We start from the raw sequence: 18,072 nt of genomic DNA, 5'->3' as shown, positions 1-18,072 counted from the left end.
CAGTAGATTTGCCAGAGAACCAGTTCAGGACAGGGTAACTCCGGTTTCTAGACCTCTATGTGGAGACCAGGAGAGTGAGAGGGAAGCAGATTTCCAGAGAAGGTCTCAGGCCCGTCCGCCAGGCTGTGTGTGCTGGAGCCCCGCGCCTGGGGCCTGCCGCTGCCTCAGGTGCTTCCCCGCACTCTGACTTGCAAAGGGGCCTCTTTAGTGCCCTGCACGTGGAGTCAGGCAGGTGAAAGCCCTGGGGAGGCCTTGGGGGAGGTTTGCAGCTCTAGGTCCCCGTGTCTGTGCCAATCGCTGTAAAAAAAACTCATAAAACACTGCTGCTGGGAGACCGAGGGGAAGAAACAGGAGGGGCGAGGCCGGCACACACGGCAAGGCTGGGAGGGGCGAGGCCGGCACACACGGCAAGGTTGGAGCGGGCAGCAACACCAGGGTCCTCCCCGTGGCACTGACAGCTTCACTCTGCTCCCCAAGTGTCCTCCAGGTCCGTGTCTCATGCTCACACCTCATCCCATTTCCTGCCACCTCGCTGCTATCTCCCCCACAGCCCCTCCACACACCTCATGCCTCCCTGCCCTCACCCACCCCAGGGACCACCCACATCCCCTACCCCCCACCTTGCCCTAAGGACACACCTTGCACGGAGTCAAGCCAGGTTGGCCAACCCTCGATTAGGGGTTGTTGCCTGAGAGCAGGCCCTGCCGGTTCTCGGAGGGTAAGGTGTGCTCAGACGGTAGGTAAGCCCTCTGCCCCCAGCTCCACCAGGAGCCGCTCCAGTGCACCCCAAGAAGCTGGCCACACATCCTCAGCACCGCACTTCTGCCCGGAGGCCCTGTCCACGCTCTCTGGACGTCCCCTCAGCACCCTCATTGGGCTTCCTGTCTGAGGAAGAGGGCTTTTGGTTTATCTTCTCCACCCGAGGTGGTCCTTGGACCCAAGCAGGGGCCCCCCTCACAATCCCAGGAAGTTGGGACAGAGGAGGGGTTTGGGGGATGGCAGGCAGCGTGCAGAGAGACCCCAAGGGTGCAGCTGGGGTCCTCACTGCTTATGGAGCCAGTGTCAGTGAGGCCAACAGCACGCTGCCCACACGCCAGGGTAAACACAGAGGCCAGACAGAGGCCACACGGCCGAAGGACCCTACAGGTGACGACTCACTGGATGTTTAGACCTGGGTGTTACCAGTATGCTGAAACCTGAGATGAAGAAGTCAGAAAAGATCTAAGCATGCCTGATGGGGTCCTGCATGGTGGAATCCTGGGTGGGTGGGATTGTTGGTGGGTTAGGTCCTGGGAGGGTGTGGTCAGCAATGAGGATGGTCAGGGAAAGCTTCAGGGCCCATCAGAGCAATGCAGCTGTAAGAAATGGAGATTCTGACCTCAAGCGCCCAGCGGAGCCCTCATCATCCCCCTCAGCACTGTGTGTGCAGATGAAAGGCAGGAACCCAGGGGTGGTTCATCAGGGAGCCACACTGAAGGCTGGGCCCCTAACCTTGGAAGTCAGGTGGCAGCAGAGACAAGAAACGATCCAAGAGGTTGCCTGACTGGGAGACCCCTGACCCTACCTGCCTGAGTTCCAGGAGGAGTAGCCCACATCCCGACTCAGTAAAACAGTGAAAACAATGTGGACTGGAGACACACACAGTCACCCTCAGACGAGAAGACAAAGGACCAGGTGAGGCAGACAGCGGGGCCCAGAACAGAACCTGGACCATGATGGTGTCTGTTGAATGTTTCTGGATCGAATTAATGACGGATGAGTGAGTTCAAAGAGAGTTTAATAACATCTGTTTTGAGAGTGAGGACAAGGAAGACCCCAGCCTTCCCTGGTGTATCCCACTCTCTCCACACACTGACATCCCCACTGTCAGCTCCAGGTCATCACGTCCTGGGGCAGAGGCCACCATGGTCTTCCATCCCAGCCTCAGCTTCGGGACCCAGGCTGAAAGGAGCCCCACCTGTGTTTAGGGAGACAGACACAGGGTCCATTGGGGTGCTGAGCGATTTCTCAAAGCCCAGGAGTTCCCATCTCCCGGTTTCTTGCTGGGAAGCAAAGCCTCAAAGGGACAAGGATGGGACACAGTGGGTCGGGACAGTGATATGGCTTCTCACAGTGACCTGGGCTGCCCAGGGCCCCTCCTGCAGCCGACCGGGACAAGGTGCTGGAAGGACACTGCTCAGCTGCAAAAGCAACCCAAATATAGACCCATGACCTCCCTAAGTCCACATCTACCCCCTGGGAGACACAGCTTCAAAAGGACAGCCAGAAGTCCTAATGCCCCAGGCCCGAGACAGGAGAGAAAGTCACGGACACGTGAGAAGCAGCTCTCAGGTTCTTTAAATGTAGGCGCTGGCCAGAGCAGAGCCCTCTGCATAGGAGCAGTACAGCAGGAAGAGCACCATGGATGCCAGGGCACAGAGGTACACACCCGCAGGGCTCAGCAGCACCCTGGCCTCCTCCGCCTCCTCCCCAGCGCCGTCCTCAGGCTCTCCCGCATCGTCATAGTCCTCCTCCAGGCCCAGGTCCCCGGATCCTGCAGGTCCCTCGTCTTTCTCCTCCATGGGGAAGGCTCCGATGTCCTCATAGACACCCTCTGAGGACAGATGGCCTGACATGTCCCAACCTGCAAAGGCCCCACCAGAATGTTCTAGAAGAAATGCTCCTGCAGTCCAAGCCCACCCTGCCTGGCCCCTGTGGTCTCTCTTGCACACCAGGAGCACCCCTGGCTCCTCTGTCAGCAGCCCCCACAGACGGCAAAGACCCCCAGCCAGAGGCCACTTTCTACTCAGGGCCCCCAGGAATGTGGTCCTAGGGTGGGACCGGTGGCCTCAGCCTCTGAACACACCCAGGAAAGCCCCCCATTGGACATAAGTCATAAGGGGTCAGCAGAATCCTGAAGCCCATTCTCACTCCAGGCAGCCCTGGGAGTGTGGATTTCCTTGATCCAGCACATCGCGGGGGCAAAGCAAGACTCAGACTCAGGGTCCCTGAGGCCCAGACGGAGAGTCACTGAGCAGTCACCATGGGGAAGGCCACTTAGCCTGCAGGGCAGTGACCAGGACAGAAAGGGTCTGCAATGACAGGGCCCCACAGAGCATGCCCCCCAGCCTCCCCACCCCAGGCCCCTGCTCACCACACCTGGGCACGCCCACCTACCCCTGCAGGCTGCTCTGCGGCGGCACCACTGCGTGCCCAGGAACAGGGAGATGATGCCCAGGAGGGAGCCAAGGACCAGGCAGGTGATCTCAGGCAGGGCCCAGGCCTTGTAGGCAGGTGGAGGGGCCAAGGGAGGGGCTGTGGGGCACAGTGAGAGGCGGGGCCTGCTGTGCACCTGGGCTGCCTGGGCCATTGTGACCCTGGCCCTGGGGGACCTCAGCCTCACAGGGATGGGGCCACCCCAGGAGAGGTGGGCCTTCATGCTGCCTGAACGGGCACTCCTCCTGTGGAGAGACACCGTGGAGGTCGAGGCCACCACACGAGAGGCCCAGGTGGGAGAATCCAGGAGGCCTGTAGGCCCAGATAGTGGGTATGAGCGAGGAAGGCCCACGTGGGAGGGCACAGGTGGACAAATCCAGCTGTGTAGGCCCAGAGAGCGGGTACAGTTAGGAGGGCACAGGTGGGGAGGCATGAGTGCAGGGCTGAGGTGGAAGGCACAGGTGGGAAAATGCAGGTATGTGGGCCCAGATAGGAGCATCAGAGGATGATCTGGGAGGGGGTGAGGCCTGTGGAATGAGCCTAGCATCCTGACTGCCCTCAGGTCTGCCTTGAACACAGACCTAGGGTCCAAGGGGCCACAGCTTTCGAGGGCCAAGCCCCCCGCAGCCACCAAGGCAAAGACCCCAGAGAAGTGGCTGTGTGGGGCCTGGGGTCTCTGTCCTCGACATCCCCAGATCCCCATATATTCACTCAGGTGGGCACAGGGAGGGAGGGGGGTGTCCCGGTCGTGATGGTCAGCCCTGAGCCCCAGTGCAGGTCCCTGCGGGGTCTGACATACAGGAGGGGGGTGAGCATGAGAAAGAGCCACCTACCCAGCGGCGGCAGGGGCAGCACAGTGGTCTCCGGGGAACCTGCAGTAAACGGTGGCAGGTGAGGACCGGGATGGGGAGGCAGCTGCGGACCTGAGCCGCACAGACCCTCACCCAGCCCACGCAGCCTGAGCGGACAGGACTGGTCCCCGGCAGCCCGGCCAGGAGCACCCACAAGGCACCACGTCTTGGGCAGCCTCAGGGCTGGGTGCCGGGGATCCGCTTGAGGGGAAAGGGGACGGAGACCACCACAGGACTCAACCGGCGCCCCTCTTCCCAGCCCTCCCCCGGCCCCACTCACCCAAGCAGCGCACGCCCGCGTCCTCCTTGTGCGCGCAGTCTCCGCGTCCCCACCGCTCCGCAGGGCAGCCCCGCAGGGACGCCTCGCTGCCCCGGCACCCCACCTCGTCCAGCCACACGGGTCCGGAGCCAGGGCCAAAGGCGGCGGCCCCCAGGGCGGCGACGGCCCCACCACAGCCCAGCTGGCGGCACACGACCTCCGCGTCCGCCAGGTCCCAGCCGTCGTCACACACGGTGCCCCAGGAGCCCGCGTGCCAGAGCTCCACGCGCCCGGAGCAGCCGTCCTCGCCCCCGCGCACGCGCAGCGCGCCCTCCTCTGGAACGGGGGCTGCCGTCACTGCGGGGGCTGGACCGGGATGGGAAGGAGGACAGGGACAAGGACAGAGGGGTACCTGGGCAGCCGAGCGAGGAGGAGCAGTTGAGGGGCTCCCCAGCAGCCTGTGGCCTGTCCTCTGACAATCCTGCAGGTTAAACAGCAGCTCTGAGCGTGTCGGTGCCCGAAGAAGCTTCAGAAGGAAGGCTGTGGACCCCAGTGACCCCCAGGCCCAAGCTCTGATTCGATGGCATCCCCTGCCAACGACCTGTCAGGACAGATGAACCTCTTCCCGGGCACGCCCGGAGACCTCTAATGCCCACCTGCACAGGTAATCCAGACCTGCTCCCGAAGGTCACAGGAATGCGGGTGCCACGGATGGGAGGGGCATTGCCACAGGGTGGAGTTGTGCAGTGGACGGCACTCGATGTTGTCCACCCAGGCGGTCCCGGTGCCGGCAGAGGGGAAGGGCCTGTTCTCCAGCCAGCCCCACTCCCCACACCCCAGCTGCTTGCAGATGATGGACAAGGAGAGGTCCTTCAGGGCATTGCTGCACACGGCGCCCCAGGTCCCATTGTAGAACACGTCCAGCCACCCAGCACAGCAGCAGGTCCCACCTCGTAGCCTCAGAGCCACCGACTCTGCAAGGCAAGCACAGTCAGGCCAAGGAGTGCCCTGCCTGGACACCACAGGCAGTCTCAGAAGGAGGGGGCTAGACTCGGGGGGTCCCAGCGCTGAGATCAGTTATAGAAACAGTGTGGAGCTTCTTCAGAAAATTTAAAGCAGAGCTACAACACAATCCAGCAATCCCACTGCTGGGTACAGACATAGAGGAAATGAAATCAGCACAACAGAGACATCTGCACGCCCAGGTTCACTGCAGCATTACTGACAATAGCCAAGATGTGGAATCCGTGTAAATGTCCAACAACAGACACATGGATACAGAAAATACGGCAGTTACTCAGCCGTTTAAAAAAAAAAAAAAAAAGAAAGAAAGAAAATCCCATCATTTGCAGCAATACAGATTGAACTGGAGGACACTGTGTTAAGTGAAACAAGCTAGGAACAGAAGTTAAACACCCCATGTTCTCACTCATAAATGGAAGCTTTAAAAAAGTAAAATTACAGCTGGATAAGAGGAATAAATCTAGCGTGCTATAGCACTGTAGGTGACCGTAATTAACAGTGTATTATTTGGTTTCAAATCGCTGGGAGGAGGATATTGAATGTTCCCAACACGAAGAAATGAAACATGGGCCGGGCGCGGTGGCTCAAGCCTGTAATCCCAGCACTTAGGGAGGCCGAGACGGGTGGATCACGAGGTCAGGAGATCGAGACCATCCTGGCTAACACGGTGAAACCCCGTCTCTACTAAAAATACAAAAAACTAGCCGGGCGAGGTGGCGGGCGCCTGTAGTCCCAGCTACTCCGGAGGCTGAGGCATGAGAATGGCGTGAACCCGGGAGGCGGAGCTTGCAGTGAGCTGAGATCCGGCCACTGCACTCCAGTCCGGGCTACAGAGCAAGACTCCGTCTCAAAAAAAAAAAAAAAAAAAAATGAAACATGTCTGAGATGATTGTTTGCTAATTACCCTGATCTTACCACTACACATTATACGGACTGAAACACCACTATGTACCCCATACAGATGTACGAAGATTGTCGATTTAAAAAAGTAAAACAGAAATGTGGTACATAGATGCTATGGAATACTGTTCAGCTTCAAATAAAAAGGAAATTCTGTGATCCGTGACAACATGGATGAACCTGGAGGACATTATGTTAAATGAAATAAACCAGGAATGGAAAGACAAATTCTGCATGATCCCACTTACATATGGGAGCGGGAAAAAAAAAAAAAAAAAAAAAAAAGTCAACTGCATAAAAACAATAGAATGTGGTTGTCGGGGCAGCTGCTGGGGGAATGGGGAGAAGTAGGTCGAAGGGGACATGACTGTGCAGGATGAATAAATCTAGAAGCCCAACATACAGCGGGAGGAATGTCGTTAATAATATTGGATTGTGCACTGGAAATTTGCTAGGAAAGTAGATTTTAGGTGCTCTTACCACAAAACCAGCGTAACTTTGCAAGATGGTGGAATGCTCATTGGCTTGACTGTAGTAATTATTTAACTGTGTGTGTGTGTGTGTGTGTGTGTGTGTGTTTGTGTGTGTGTGCCTCAGCCCCATGTTCAGAGATAGCTTCGGTCCTGACTGATCAGTGCCCAAATATGTTCAGTGTTACCCTTGGAGCAGTGTAGAGTCCAACAGACTAATATGGTCACCTAATGGCATGTTAGACAATTCTTTAAAGCTATGCCATGAAGCACTGTAAGAACATTTTTAAAATACCTGTACCAGGATAATTGGAGAACATTGGGTATAAATTGCAACTGAAAGGATCATATCTAATTAAAATAAGCTTAGAAAAGGTACTGGAAAGAAATTCACTGTAATAGAATACAAAAGTGTCCACAAGTATCCCCTGCCTGATCCACACGCTCTCACTGAGTCCGAGCCCCAGTCCTTGAGTCCTGGCTGCCTTGGGACTTGGGCCAAGGAATAGGGTCTGAGACTCTGTGCCTGTTCCTAGGCTGACACTGCTATCATTTTCAGAACCAACGCTGGACCATGACAGAAACAGAGCCTCCACCACTCCTGCCTTCAGCCAGGGCCCAGAAGCAGGGCTCCACCTAACCATCAAGTGACGGAAGGCACTGAGGGAGCCCAGCTGGGACAGAGAACCACCAGGCTGAGCACAGCCAAAGGCAGTGACCACAGAAGTCGGAGCCGCACACATCCCTGCTGCCTGTGGTGGGGCTGGTTACTCAGCATCCATTTCAGGTATGTTACATATTCACGGTGGCTTTATCTCTGGCTGTTGCGATGACAGATGGTTTTTTCTTTCAAATTTTTTGGACTCAAATTTTAACACCATGTAACATACTTTATATTTCATTCTCTCAAAAATATTAGCAATATAGTATTTTTGTAAAGTCTATCAAGAGATATCCTCTACCTATGTCTAGAAATTAGTGTTCTAATTCTTTAAAATGGCTCCTGTCCCTCAGATATGAAAAGTCCCATCTGCTTTCCCAAAACGATTGAAGTTTGCACCCTGGACATATGGACAGGACCTTGGGCAAAGCAGCAGCACAGGCACGAGACGCAGGCCGTGTGGGCAGCCCAGAGCTGAGCAGGGCTCCGTGGCCTGCCTGTCCACCTGCCCACAAGTGGGACAGCAGGAGCCATGAGCACCCCACCCCACCCTGGGGATGCAGTCCTGTCAGGCAGGGACCCTGAGGAGCCTGGAGGGGCCAGAAGTGACCGAGGCATAGCTGAGACCCAGGTGGAAAAGAGGCAGCCCTGGGAATTGAACTGGCCGTGTCCAACGTGCTGGCTCCAGCAGACGGTCTGACGGCCAGATGCCTGCAGATGCCAGCTCAGGTGGGGTCCCCAGGATGAAGCTTCACAGACAAACAGATAAAGCAGCCACCGGAGGAAAATGCTGCAAACCAGAGACCAACGACCACATGGAAGATGCAGAGGAAGGGCTAACATCAGCCGCTTTTCACGGAAACCAGCAGCATGTTCTAGAAAATGACCTGCCATTCTCACTGAGATGCCAGAAAAAGATGGACCTCTTATGAGAGCGGAGCATAGTGTCATTAGGAGAAAACAAGCTGCTGAGAATAAAGACACAAAAATGAGGTGACAGACAAGGTGAGGAGGGCAAAATAATACACCAAAGGACCGAAGAGCAGAACCGACAGAAACGCAGATTGTGGTGTGCCACCTGGAGAAATGCCCCAAGAATGCCTGAGGAAGGAGCCACGCCAAAATATATTTCAGAAACATAGAGAAGACCCAAACTCACGAGACTCCAGCATTGCATACAAAGAACGCAATAATTGAAAAAAATGTAATAATCCAAGATACCGCTGAAGAAAACATTTCTAAAGTACAATATAAACCAAAATCAATGAGAAGAGCCCACACTTGGATGAGCTGCCGGAGACTCTGCCGGCATCCAGCTTCTCCCCCGGGGATTGCCTGGAAAGACTGCAGGTCAGGTGGGGAGCCCATGACCCGCTCACTCACAGGTTTCTCTGGAGAACCCATCCCCCAAAATGACAATATTCCATCACCCAAGAATGACCACACCTGGACAAGATGAGAACACAAAGACTCTCGGGTATGCGTGAATAATAATAATAATAATAAATCTCATCCACCACCTCAAAAATAGTCTGCAAAATGGCCCGGTACGGTGGCTCACATCTGTAATCCCAACACGTTGGGAGGCTGAAGCAGGTGGACTGCTGTGGGCGGCAAGCCACCGAGGCACTGAGGCAACAGACCGAGGGCACGAGCTGTTCCAGTGTAATAAAATATATAAAATAACAAGTGTTATACTAGATCTAGATCATAGATATGATTATGTATGAATATCATTAATCATTAGTTGGTAGCAATTACTCTTTATTCCAATATTATGATAATCCTCGCTCTACAGTCATAACCTAGGAAAAACCAGGCCATACAGAGACGGAGCTGAGGGGACATAGTGAGAAGTGACCAGAAGACAAGCGTGAGCCCTCTGTTATGCCCGGGCAGGGCCACCAGAGGGCTCCTTGGTCTAGCGGTAACGTCAGCATCTGGGAAGACACCCGTTGCCAAGCGGACTGGGGTCTAGCGGTACATTGGTGCCAAGGAAAAACACCCACTACTTAGCAGACCAGGAAAGGGAGTCTCCCTTCCCCCAGGGGAGTTCAGAGAAGACTCTACTCCTCCACTTCTTTGTGGAGGGTCTGACATCAGCCAGGCCCGCCCGCAGTTATCCAGAGGCCTAATGGTCTCCCTGTGATGCTGTGCTTCAGTGGTCACGCTCCTGGTCCGCCTTCATGTTCCATCCTGTGCACCTGGCTCTGCCTTTTAGATAGCAGTAGCAAAATTAGTGAAAGTATTAAAGTCTTTGATATTTCTGAAAAGAGCATAGAAGAAATAAGGACGTAAGCTGTCCTCTCTCTCTCTGCCTTGGCTACCTAAAAGGGAAGGGCCCCCGTCCGGTGGACATGTGACCCACGTGACCTTATCAACCATTGGAGATGGCTCACACTCTTTACCCCGCCCCCTTTTGCCTTGTATCCAATAAATAACAGCGCAGCCAGGCATTCGGGGCCACTACTGGTCTCCGTGTCTTGGTGGCAGTGGTCCCCTGGGCCCGGCTGTCCATTCTTTTATCTCTTTGTCTTGTGTCTTTATTTCTACAATCTCTTATCTCTGCACACAGGGAGAAAAACCCACTGACCCTGTGGGGCTGGACCCTACAGACTGCTTGAGTCTAGGAGTTTGAGACCAGCCTGGGCAACACGGTGAAACTCCATCTCTACAAAAATAAACATTAGCCAGACATGGTGGCACACGCCTGTAATCCCAGCTACTTTGGAGGCTGAGGCAGGAGGATCATTTGAGCCCAGGAAGCAGAGGTTGCAGTGAGTCAAGATTGCATCATTACACTCTAGCCTGAACAAGACTTTGTAAAAAAAAAAAAAAAAAAAAAAAAAAACAGTCTGCAAAAAGTTCTCCAGTACACCAAAATATGGATCAAAATTAAGACTCTGAAGCCAGTGGCAGCGCTCACTTCTGTAGTCCCAGCAGCTTGGGAGGCTGAGGCTGACGGATCCCTGGACTACAGGAGGTCAAGACTGCAGTGACATGTGATTGGGCTGCTGCACTCCAGCCTGGGCAACACAGTGAGACCATCCCAAAATAAATGTATATATACATGAATTCCGGATGGAAACTTCAAGCTCACTTGAGCTGGTGATGGTGGAAAATGAGCCCAGGCGGGGCTGCTCCAGGAAGCTGACCAGCTCCAGGTGGAGGAAACCAAAGCGCTTTGTCCGGTGCCATTTACTATACCAAGAGGAAGCTCGCCCAATACATTGTGGAAGTTCTGCATTCAAGGAAGACAACAGCTCCTGATATTTTAATATAATTCTGGAAAGCAAGTAGGCATGATTGTACGTAATAAAACAGCATGATCATTTGATACCCAACCGCCGCTCACCTGAGCAGAGGACGCCGGCGTCCTCCTTGTGGCTGCAGTCGTGCCGGCCCCAGCCCGCCGACGGGCACTGCCACAGCGCAGACTCGTGGCCCTGGCAGCCCAGCTCGTCCAGCCAGATGCGCCCTGCCCCGGCTCCGAAGTGTGCGGCCCCCAGGGCGCTCAGGGCGCGGCCACAGCCCAGCTGCCTGCAGACCACGTGCGCGTCCTGCAGGTCCCAGGCGTCGTCACACACGGTGCCCCACGCGCCCCCGCGCAGCACCTCCACGCGCCCCGCACAGCGCCCCGGCCCCGCGGCCAGCCGCACCCGGAGGCTCCCTGTGGAGAGACAGAGTCAGGGCGCCCAGGACCCCGCGGCGACGGGCCATGGGGGATGCGGTTCTGCCCTCACCAGAGCACACCACGCCGGCGTCCCGCGAGGTTCCCGCGGGCTCCTGCAGGGTCGCGGACACGTTGCACTGCGTCAGGCGGGTCTCGGTGCCCAGACAGCGCGCGCGGCTCAGCGACACCTGGACGGACCCGCGGCTGGGGGCAGGTGCGTCATAGGCCTGTTCGGCCGCTCCGCACCCGAGCTGCCGGCACACCACGTCCGCGCCGCGCAGGTCCCAGGCATCGTCCAGGACGCGGCCCCACACGCCCTCCAGGGAGACCTCCACGCGGCCATCACAGCGGCTCTGTCCTTCCCTCAGCCGCACGGCGCGGGGCAGACCTGGGGATGGGGACGCACAGGGGACCCAGGGTGTCAGCGGGAGGGACCCGGAACCACCCCACAGCAGGGCCCCTCCCTCTCCGCCCCCTCTGTCCATGCCCCTCACTCACCCTCCTCCTCCACCGTCCCGGCTGCACCCACCTGAGCAGACCGCGGAGGCTGAGTTTCCCGGGGCACAGGCCGGGGCGCCCAGGGTGCTTACTGGGCAATTCCACAAGTAGGGTTCTGTCCCCCCACAGTGAAATGCGTCAGGCCAGATGGCAGCGTCCCCGTCCCCAAAATGGCCTCCTCGAGGTGCGGCCACCGCGTTGCCACAGTTGAGCTGGTGGCAGAGGACGGTGGCGTCTGCTATGTCCCAGTGGGTGGCACAGAGGGGCGCCCAGGACCCCTGCACCTGGAGCTCCACGCGGCCCTCACAGCTGCTGCTGCCATTGACCAGCCTGAACTCTGGGGGAGAGGAAGAGTCAGCATGGCTCACAGATGGCAGACCCAGCACATGGCTGGCTGTGGTCATTTCCTTCCTTCACCCCAGTGGGGTGGGCACAGAGCCCAGCCTTGCTCTCACCAGCTCCTCTGCCCTCCTCTGCCTCAGCATGCAGCTCACACAGCTCTCCAGAAGAATCTGATCTTAGCTGCAGCCTTGGGGCACATCACTCTACACCCAGTCTCTTCCCTCCTTCTTTCGACCAACAGAAGCAAACATCCAAAGCACCCACACCTACCAGCCAGAGGCACCTTTAGGGCATGAAGGGACTTGGCAGAGAACAAGGCAGGGATGAGCCTTCACAGCCCACACACAGGACCTCACCTGAGCACCTGAGCCCTGCGTCACAGCGGGGCCCACACTGGCTCCCATTTCCCCGCGGGCAGTGGAACAGCAGCGACTCGTTGCCCGCACAGCGGAAGGTCTCCGTCCACACCGGCCCTGAGCCCCGGCCGAAGCGGGAACCCTTGGGCGTGGACACCGCCACCCCGCACTGCAGCTCCCGGCACAACACGTGGGCCGTGGCCAGGTCCAGGTCCGCGTGGCAGACGGTGCCCCAGGTCAGGCCCCGCCTCACCTCCAGGCGCCCGGCGCAGGGGTGCTCGCCGCCCACCAGCCGGGCCTCTGTGTGTCCTGGGGGCAGACATCCTCTCAGGCACGAGACAGGTGTTCTCACGTCAACTGCCTGGCCCTGAGCCTTAGACTGCAGAAGGCTTCAGCCAGGAGCCATCATCTGCATCTAGGCAGAGGGTCTGCCAAGCACAGGCAGGAACTTGCAGCCAGAGGCCCTTCCCCCCTGCACCCAGAGAAGAGCAGGCGTCTTTGGCCGAATCGCCAAGGTCAGGGTCAGGGTCACCTGCTGCAGGTGCCCACGTATTTCACAGCCTCTGCCTGTCCGGGGCCATGACAGCAACACTCTGCAATCCCAGAGGCGAGGTCAGGGCACCCCTTGGTCCACTGAGCACCACCCTCTCTGGGGTACTGCAGCAAGCAGACTATCCACCTCATTTCAGCTGCTCCTCATACAAGGCCAGGAGCTGTGAGGCCAGTGCAGCTCACACACACTTGAGGCAGGGCTGGGAGGACGTGACCTCTACCCAACCCCAATCCTTAGACATGCAGAGATCACAGCTGAGGCAGCTCCGACGTCACCAGCAGCCAGGACCCCTCGATGGCCTGCAGGTTCTGAGCCAGGACACCTCTGTGGGGCCACCAGAAACTCAGCTCCGCTCTGCTGAGAACCAGCGTGAGAGCTGAGTCCCGTTCCCTCCAGCGTGCACATGCACCACGTCTGCGCCCAATGTCTCATGTGGGACAGGGGCCCCATCCGTGGGGACGCCCACCCCCCTTCTCCCTGCTCTCCCCAGGTCCAGGCCCAGCATCATCCCAAGGGTCACTGGGAAGATCGGGTGGCAGCCTCACCTGAGCAGACCACCTCTGCATCCAGCCGCAGGTCGCAGCCGCCGCGGAAGTTGTTGTCCAGTCTGCAGCTGCGGATGGTGGGCTCAGTGCCCCTGCAGGCCAGGTACTTCCTGACGACGCCCACGTCCCGGCGGGGGGCCTGGAGCACAGGGCCGCACCCCAGCTCCCGGCAGAACACCATCGCCTCCTCCACGTGCAGGCCACAGAGGCGGTCCACCCCATTCACGTTTCTGATCTCGGGGAGCCCCGCGCAGGGACTGCGGCCCTGCACCAGCCGCAGCTCCCGGAACGTGCCGTCTGTGGAGCACAGGCCCGTCTTCCGTGAGGTATGGACCCAGCTGCCCACATGGTCACTTGGCAGCTCCTTTTTCAGGGAGGACAGTGCTGCGCTGCGGAGGGCCAGCTTCAGGGGCAGGTGACCGGGCAGTCACACAGGGCCCGGGGCTCAGAGAGGCCCCCTGTGCCCAGCTTCATGCTCTGCTGCCAGTCTCCTGAAACAAGGGTCCCCACAGGGTCCCTTCACACTGGGCCCCCAGATGATCCTGGCCAGGTGGTTCCGCTTCAGAGGCAGGACGCTATGAGGGGTCCTTACAGCCACACAAAGTCTAAGGGACAGCTGAGGACCCTCAGGCCAGACCTCAAAGGCAAAGCGTGTACCTTTCTACCATCAGCTACCCGTGTGGGCCTCAGGCGTCCACGGACCCCGCCCCCGCTGGGCTGCTGCCTCTCCACCCAAACCGCCCCCTCTCGGCTGCTACCTCCCCATGCCTGGGCCGCACTCGGCTTCCTTCGTGCACTCTCTGGCTGTCCCTGGCAGTGGTTTTTCCACAGCTGAATCTTACAGTCAGGATGGTTCTGGTGCCCAGCGAGGAGCCCCTCCCAGAGAGAGCTCCAGACCCACGGCCTCCCCGCCCACCTCGGAGACCCTCCCTGTCCTCCACTCCTCCTCCCCAGCCCACCCCCTTCACTCCTCCCTACTTACTGGAGCACAGCGCGACCACCACCCATGTGTGGGGGCACGGGCTCTGGCTCCATGAGCCAAGGCTGCACTCCCAGAGGGAGGACTCGTTGCCCCGGCAGGACACGTTGTGGAGCCAGGGCTGGGCCATCTCTCCAGGCAGCGGGACATACTTGGGGGCGCCCACGGCGGGACCGCAGCCCAGCTGCCTGCACACCACAGAGGCCTCTGCCAGCGTCCACTCCTGGTTGCACACGTATCCCCACGTCCCGTGGTGTCGGACCAGCACCACTCCGTCGCACGTGCTGTGTCTGTACGCCAGCCTCAGAGCACCTGGTCCACCTTCAGACAGACAGGTCAAGTTAGAGGGGCCAGAACCAACTAGAGTTCAGGAGGAAGATGGCAGCAATGGCAGCTCTGGCGGCAGCAGGGAACAGCCTTCGAGGCCTCAGCGGCAAGTCGGGTTCCTCTCATCCCATGAAGCAGTCCCAGAGAGGTGATGGGCGAGGCTCACACAGAAACCCTCACCCCATGTGTCTCCCCCGGGGCTGCTCCCCTCTCCGGCCCTCTGAAGCCCCAACATCATGGAGGACCCCCCTGCCGCAAGGAAGTTCCCTGTCCTCCTGGGTCTGCAGCTGGACGGTCCTCCCACCCACTCTCTGACTCCCAAGCATCATTCCTCCGCTTCCACTGGAGGCCCTGTGGTCTCCAGCCCACCACTGTCACCCCTGCCCCACCCACGTGACTGTCCACACCCCTTGGAGTGCTCCGCTCACCCCTCGCTCCTGTCCTCTGCAACCCTGAGCATCCAGGAAAACACCCCCTGCCTGCCCTCCCACTACACCAAACCCAGCCCCACTACCCCACCCACACCAGCCTTCCAGCCTGGATCTCAGTCTCCATGGTTTCCGAGCATCTCAGATGCCCCAGCACCTTCTCTCCCACCCCCAAAGGAGGCACCCCAACCACCCTCTCCAGGCTTCTGCACCCCCACATCAACACAGCCACCCCGAGAGGAAGCACCACTAGGAGGAACTCCATGTGGGTGGTGCTGTGGTCCCAGAGCAGCCTCCAGGGCCCCTGGAGGACTTTCCACACCCAGAAAAGAGCCCCCCAGATGGCAGTCAGGAGCAGAGGGGGGACCCTGCCTGGTCCAAGATGAAGACCTTTCCCTCCCACCTCGTGGGGAGCCTTGAATCCCCTCCCTCTCAGTCTTCCTCCATCCCTCCACACCCCCCAGCCTCCTCATCACCCTCCCACCTGGTTCTCCTCAGGACATGGATGTGCGCTGGTGTCTGTGATTGACTGATTGATTTACTTAGAGACAGAATCTCACTCTGTCACCCAGGCTGGAGTGCAATGGCACGATCTCAGCTCACCGTAACCTCCACCTCCAGGGTTTATGCAATTCTCGTGCCTCAGCCTCCCATGTAGCAGGGATTACAGGCGCACACCACCACGACTGGCTAATATTTGTATTTTTAGCAGAGATGGGGTTTCACCATGTTGGCCAGGCTGATCTCGAACTCCTGACCTCAGGTAAACTGCCTGCCTTGGCCTCCCAAAGTGCTGGGATTACAGGCATGAGCCACTATGCCCGCTATGAATGGCTTTTTATATTGTATTTTCTAAAGCTATTTCTTGTTGTAGTAGAGAATTCCGGCCCTTGTGCTTGCAATCCTTAACACAAAAGCAAATCCCTTCAACCCCAGGTATCCATCCATCTGTGGCCATCTGCTGCCTTTCCTTCAAATCCCAACCCCCTCTGCCCTCTCTGCAGCTGCTCACAGACTCCCACCCCACCACTGGGGGTGCAGCTCCATCCGGCACCAGGTCACCGCCCTGCTGGGCACCTGGACCAGCCCTGCCAGTGAAGTGTTCCTCAGCCTCAAGGGCACCCTCCCATGCCTCCCGCCCAGCCCCACACTCGTGTCATGGCTCCGTGCCCATGTACACAGGTCCCCAGGGCTCCCTCACCTCCAGCCTCTCCTGCTCTTCCTTCTGGCCGGACCCCCCTCTCTACAGCTGCCTGCTCTGACCCAGCAGCCCTTCCACATGGCCCCACACTGCAGTGTCCCCACCTGGGTGCAGCATCTCCGTGGGACCCCATGCTCAACCTCACTGCCAGATGCAGCCAACCCTCCCACCTCCTTCCCAGGACCTCAGCCCTGCTCCAGGGGACATGGATGGAGCAGCCCCCGCAGGACCCCTCAGGACTCTGTTGATTGGGGTCATTGGGACCAGACACTGGGCCGTGTCCCTCATTTTGTCCAGGGCCTGACCCAGCCCTGTGCCCTGGGTTCCGAGCAGTGGGGTTAGGGGCTGGGGGCCCTGAGGTCACAGGGATCCAGCCATGTGGAGCCACCTCCCTCCTGCCCCAGCATGTCCGACGCACCATGGGCTGAGTGAGACCCAGACAGACGGAAGGTCACTGCAGGGACCCTCATGCCCCGGGGCCTGGGCATCAACAGAGCTGCTGCCTCCAGAAAGTTCCATGGATGAAGGAAGGAGAAACTTACCAGTGGGGACTGCCCAGAGATTGAGAAGAAGGGGCCCGAGTCCCAGGGTCCAGAGAGCTGCGTTCATGGTCCCACAGCCCTCTGGGCTTCAGCAAGTCCTCACTGCTTAGCTGGGGCAACGGTAGAGGTCACAGCCCAGAGTCACATACACAGAGGTGGGAGCTGCCAAGGACTTCCTGGGGCCAATGGGGACAGCCACAGCCTTTCCAGAGCGAATCAGCAGCTCTGCCTCTCAGCCGTGAGCAGAGCAGCCAATGCCTTGCTGGCCTGAGCATCACCAGATAAGAGGAGGGTGCAGGCTGTGGGTTTCCTCCCACACTGATAGCTGCTGATGGGACTAGACGCAACCATCAGGCAGGTGGTCCAACCTGCCCACAGCACAGCATCAGTGAAGTCCTGCGTCTCTGCCCTCCACCCGGGCCCGTCAGCTTCAGCCATGCCACCACCACAGAAGGCAGTGACGCCAGACAGCCAGGGAGGCATCCTCCGTGCTGCCAGATGACACTAGTAAAATTAGGGGTAGGGGTAGGGTGAGGGTTTGAGTGGGAGTCCCAGCAGCACCAGAAGAATGACACGGAAGAACTTCGCAAGAACTCGGAGAACTGAACTGTCATTGGAACCAAAACTCTTGAGAGAAGATACAGCTAAGAATCACTCGTCAGATGAAGACCCAGGGACACGACCATTTCAATAAGAGACAATCGACTGAGGCCAGCACCAGGAAGACTCGGGTGTCAGAATTATCTGGCAAGGATTTTGAAACAGGCATCATAAAACTGTTTCCATAACAAATTGCAAATCCCCTTGAAATAAATGGAAAAATAGAAATCTCAGCAAAGAAACAGAAGTTATAAAAATGAAACAGTCTAGGTGCGGTGGCTCACACCTGTAATCCCAGCATTTTGGGAGGCTGAGGCAGGTGGATCACCTGAGGTCAGGAGTTCGAGACCACCCTGGCCAACATAGTGAAACCCTGTCACTACTAAAAATACAAAAATTAGCCGGGCATGGTGACATGCACCTGTAGTCCCAGCTACTCGGGAGGCTGAGACAGGAGAATCGCCTGAACCCAGGAGGCGGAGGTTACAGTGAGCTGAGATTACACCACTGCACTCTAGCCTGGGTGACAGAGTAAGAATCTGTCTTAAAAAAAAATGAAACAGTGGTAAGGATGTGGAGAAATGGGAACGCTCAGATTTTACTGGTAGACTGCAAAATGGTGCAACTGCTTTGAGAAAGTTTGGCAGTTTGTCCACATGTTAAATAGAG

At 57.8% G+C, this 18,072-nt stretch overlaps 1 protein-coding gene across 5 annotated transcripts; it reads right to left on the bottom strand.

The window, feature by feature from the left end:
• Positions 1-1,605: 1,605 nt before the first annotated feature.
• LOC103245978 (scavenger receptor cysteine-rich domain-containing protein SCART1-like) lies at positions 1,606-17,021 on the bottom strand. 5 transcript variants are annotated; one of them, XM_073019505.1, is made up of 14 exons: positions 16,804-17,018; positions 14,309-14,626; positions 13,327-13,623; positions 12,229-12,537; positions 11,562-11,867; positions 11,103-11,420; positions 10,715-11,029; positions 4,962-5,279; positions 4,718-4,786; positions 4,327-4,641; positions 4,029-4,067; positions 3,157-3,294; positions 2,429-2,593; positions 1,608-1,957 (listed from the first exon to the last, which is right to left on the bottom strand). In XM_073019505.1, the coding sequence occupies exons 1-14, from the start codon at positions 16,868-16,870 to the stop codon at positions 1,881-1,883; spliced, it is 3,051 nt and encodes a 1,016-aa protein (XP_072875606.1). In that variant the 5' UTR covers positions 16,871-17,018; the 3' UTR covers positions 1,608-1,880. The 5 variants fall into 5 exon arrangements, with proteins under 5 accessions (XP_072875607.1, XP_072875608.1, XP_072875606.1 ...); XM_073019504.1 differs by having other exon boundaries at positions 1,611-1,957; positions 2,429-2,623; positions 16,804-17,016; XM_073019506.1 differs by lacking the exon at positions 3,157-3,294 and having other exon boundaries at positions 1,606-1,957; positions 2,429-2,623; positions 16,804-17,019.
• Between the last annotated feature and the right edge of the window lie 1,051 nt (positions 17,022-18,072).

The sequence above is a fragment of the Chlorocebus sabaeus genome, chromosome 9, assembly GCF_047675955.1.
Source record: "Chlorocebus sabaeus isolate Y175 chromosome 9, mChlSab1.0.hap1, whole genome shotgun sequence".
NCBI classification, from domain to species: Eukaryota; Metazoa; Chordata; class Mammalia; order Primates; family Cercopithecidae; genus Chlorocebus; species Chlorocebus sabaeus.
Note: the sequence above shows the minus strand (reverse complement) of the source record. Positions and strands in the feature narration are given on the sequence as shown.

Coding starts and splice junctions, on each gene's coding strand:
- LOC103245978 (XM_073019504.1), bottom strand. CDS start 16,870: ATGAACGCAGCTCTCTGGACCCTGGGACTCGGGCCCCTTCTTCTCAAT. Junction 13,624..14,308: donor GGTGGTCGCGCTGTGCTCCA/GTAAGTAGGGAG, acceptor TGTGCTCCACAG/ACGGCACGTTCCGGGAGCTG. Junction 12,538..13,326: donor TGCAGAGGTGGTCTGCTCAG/GTGAGGCTGCCA, acceptor GTCTGCCCCCAG/GACACACAGAGGCCCGGCTG.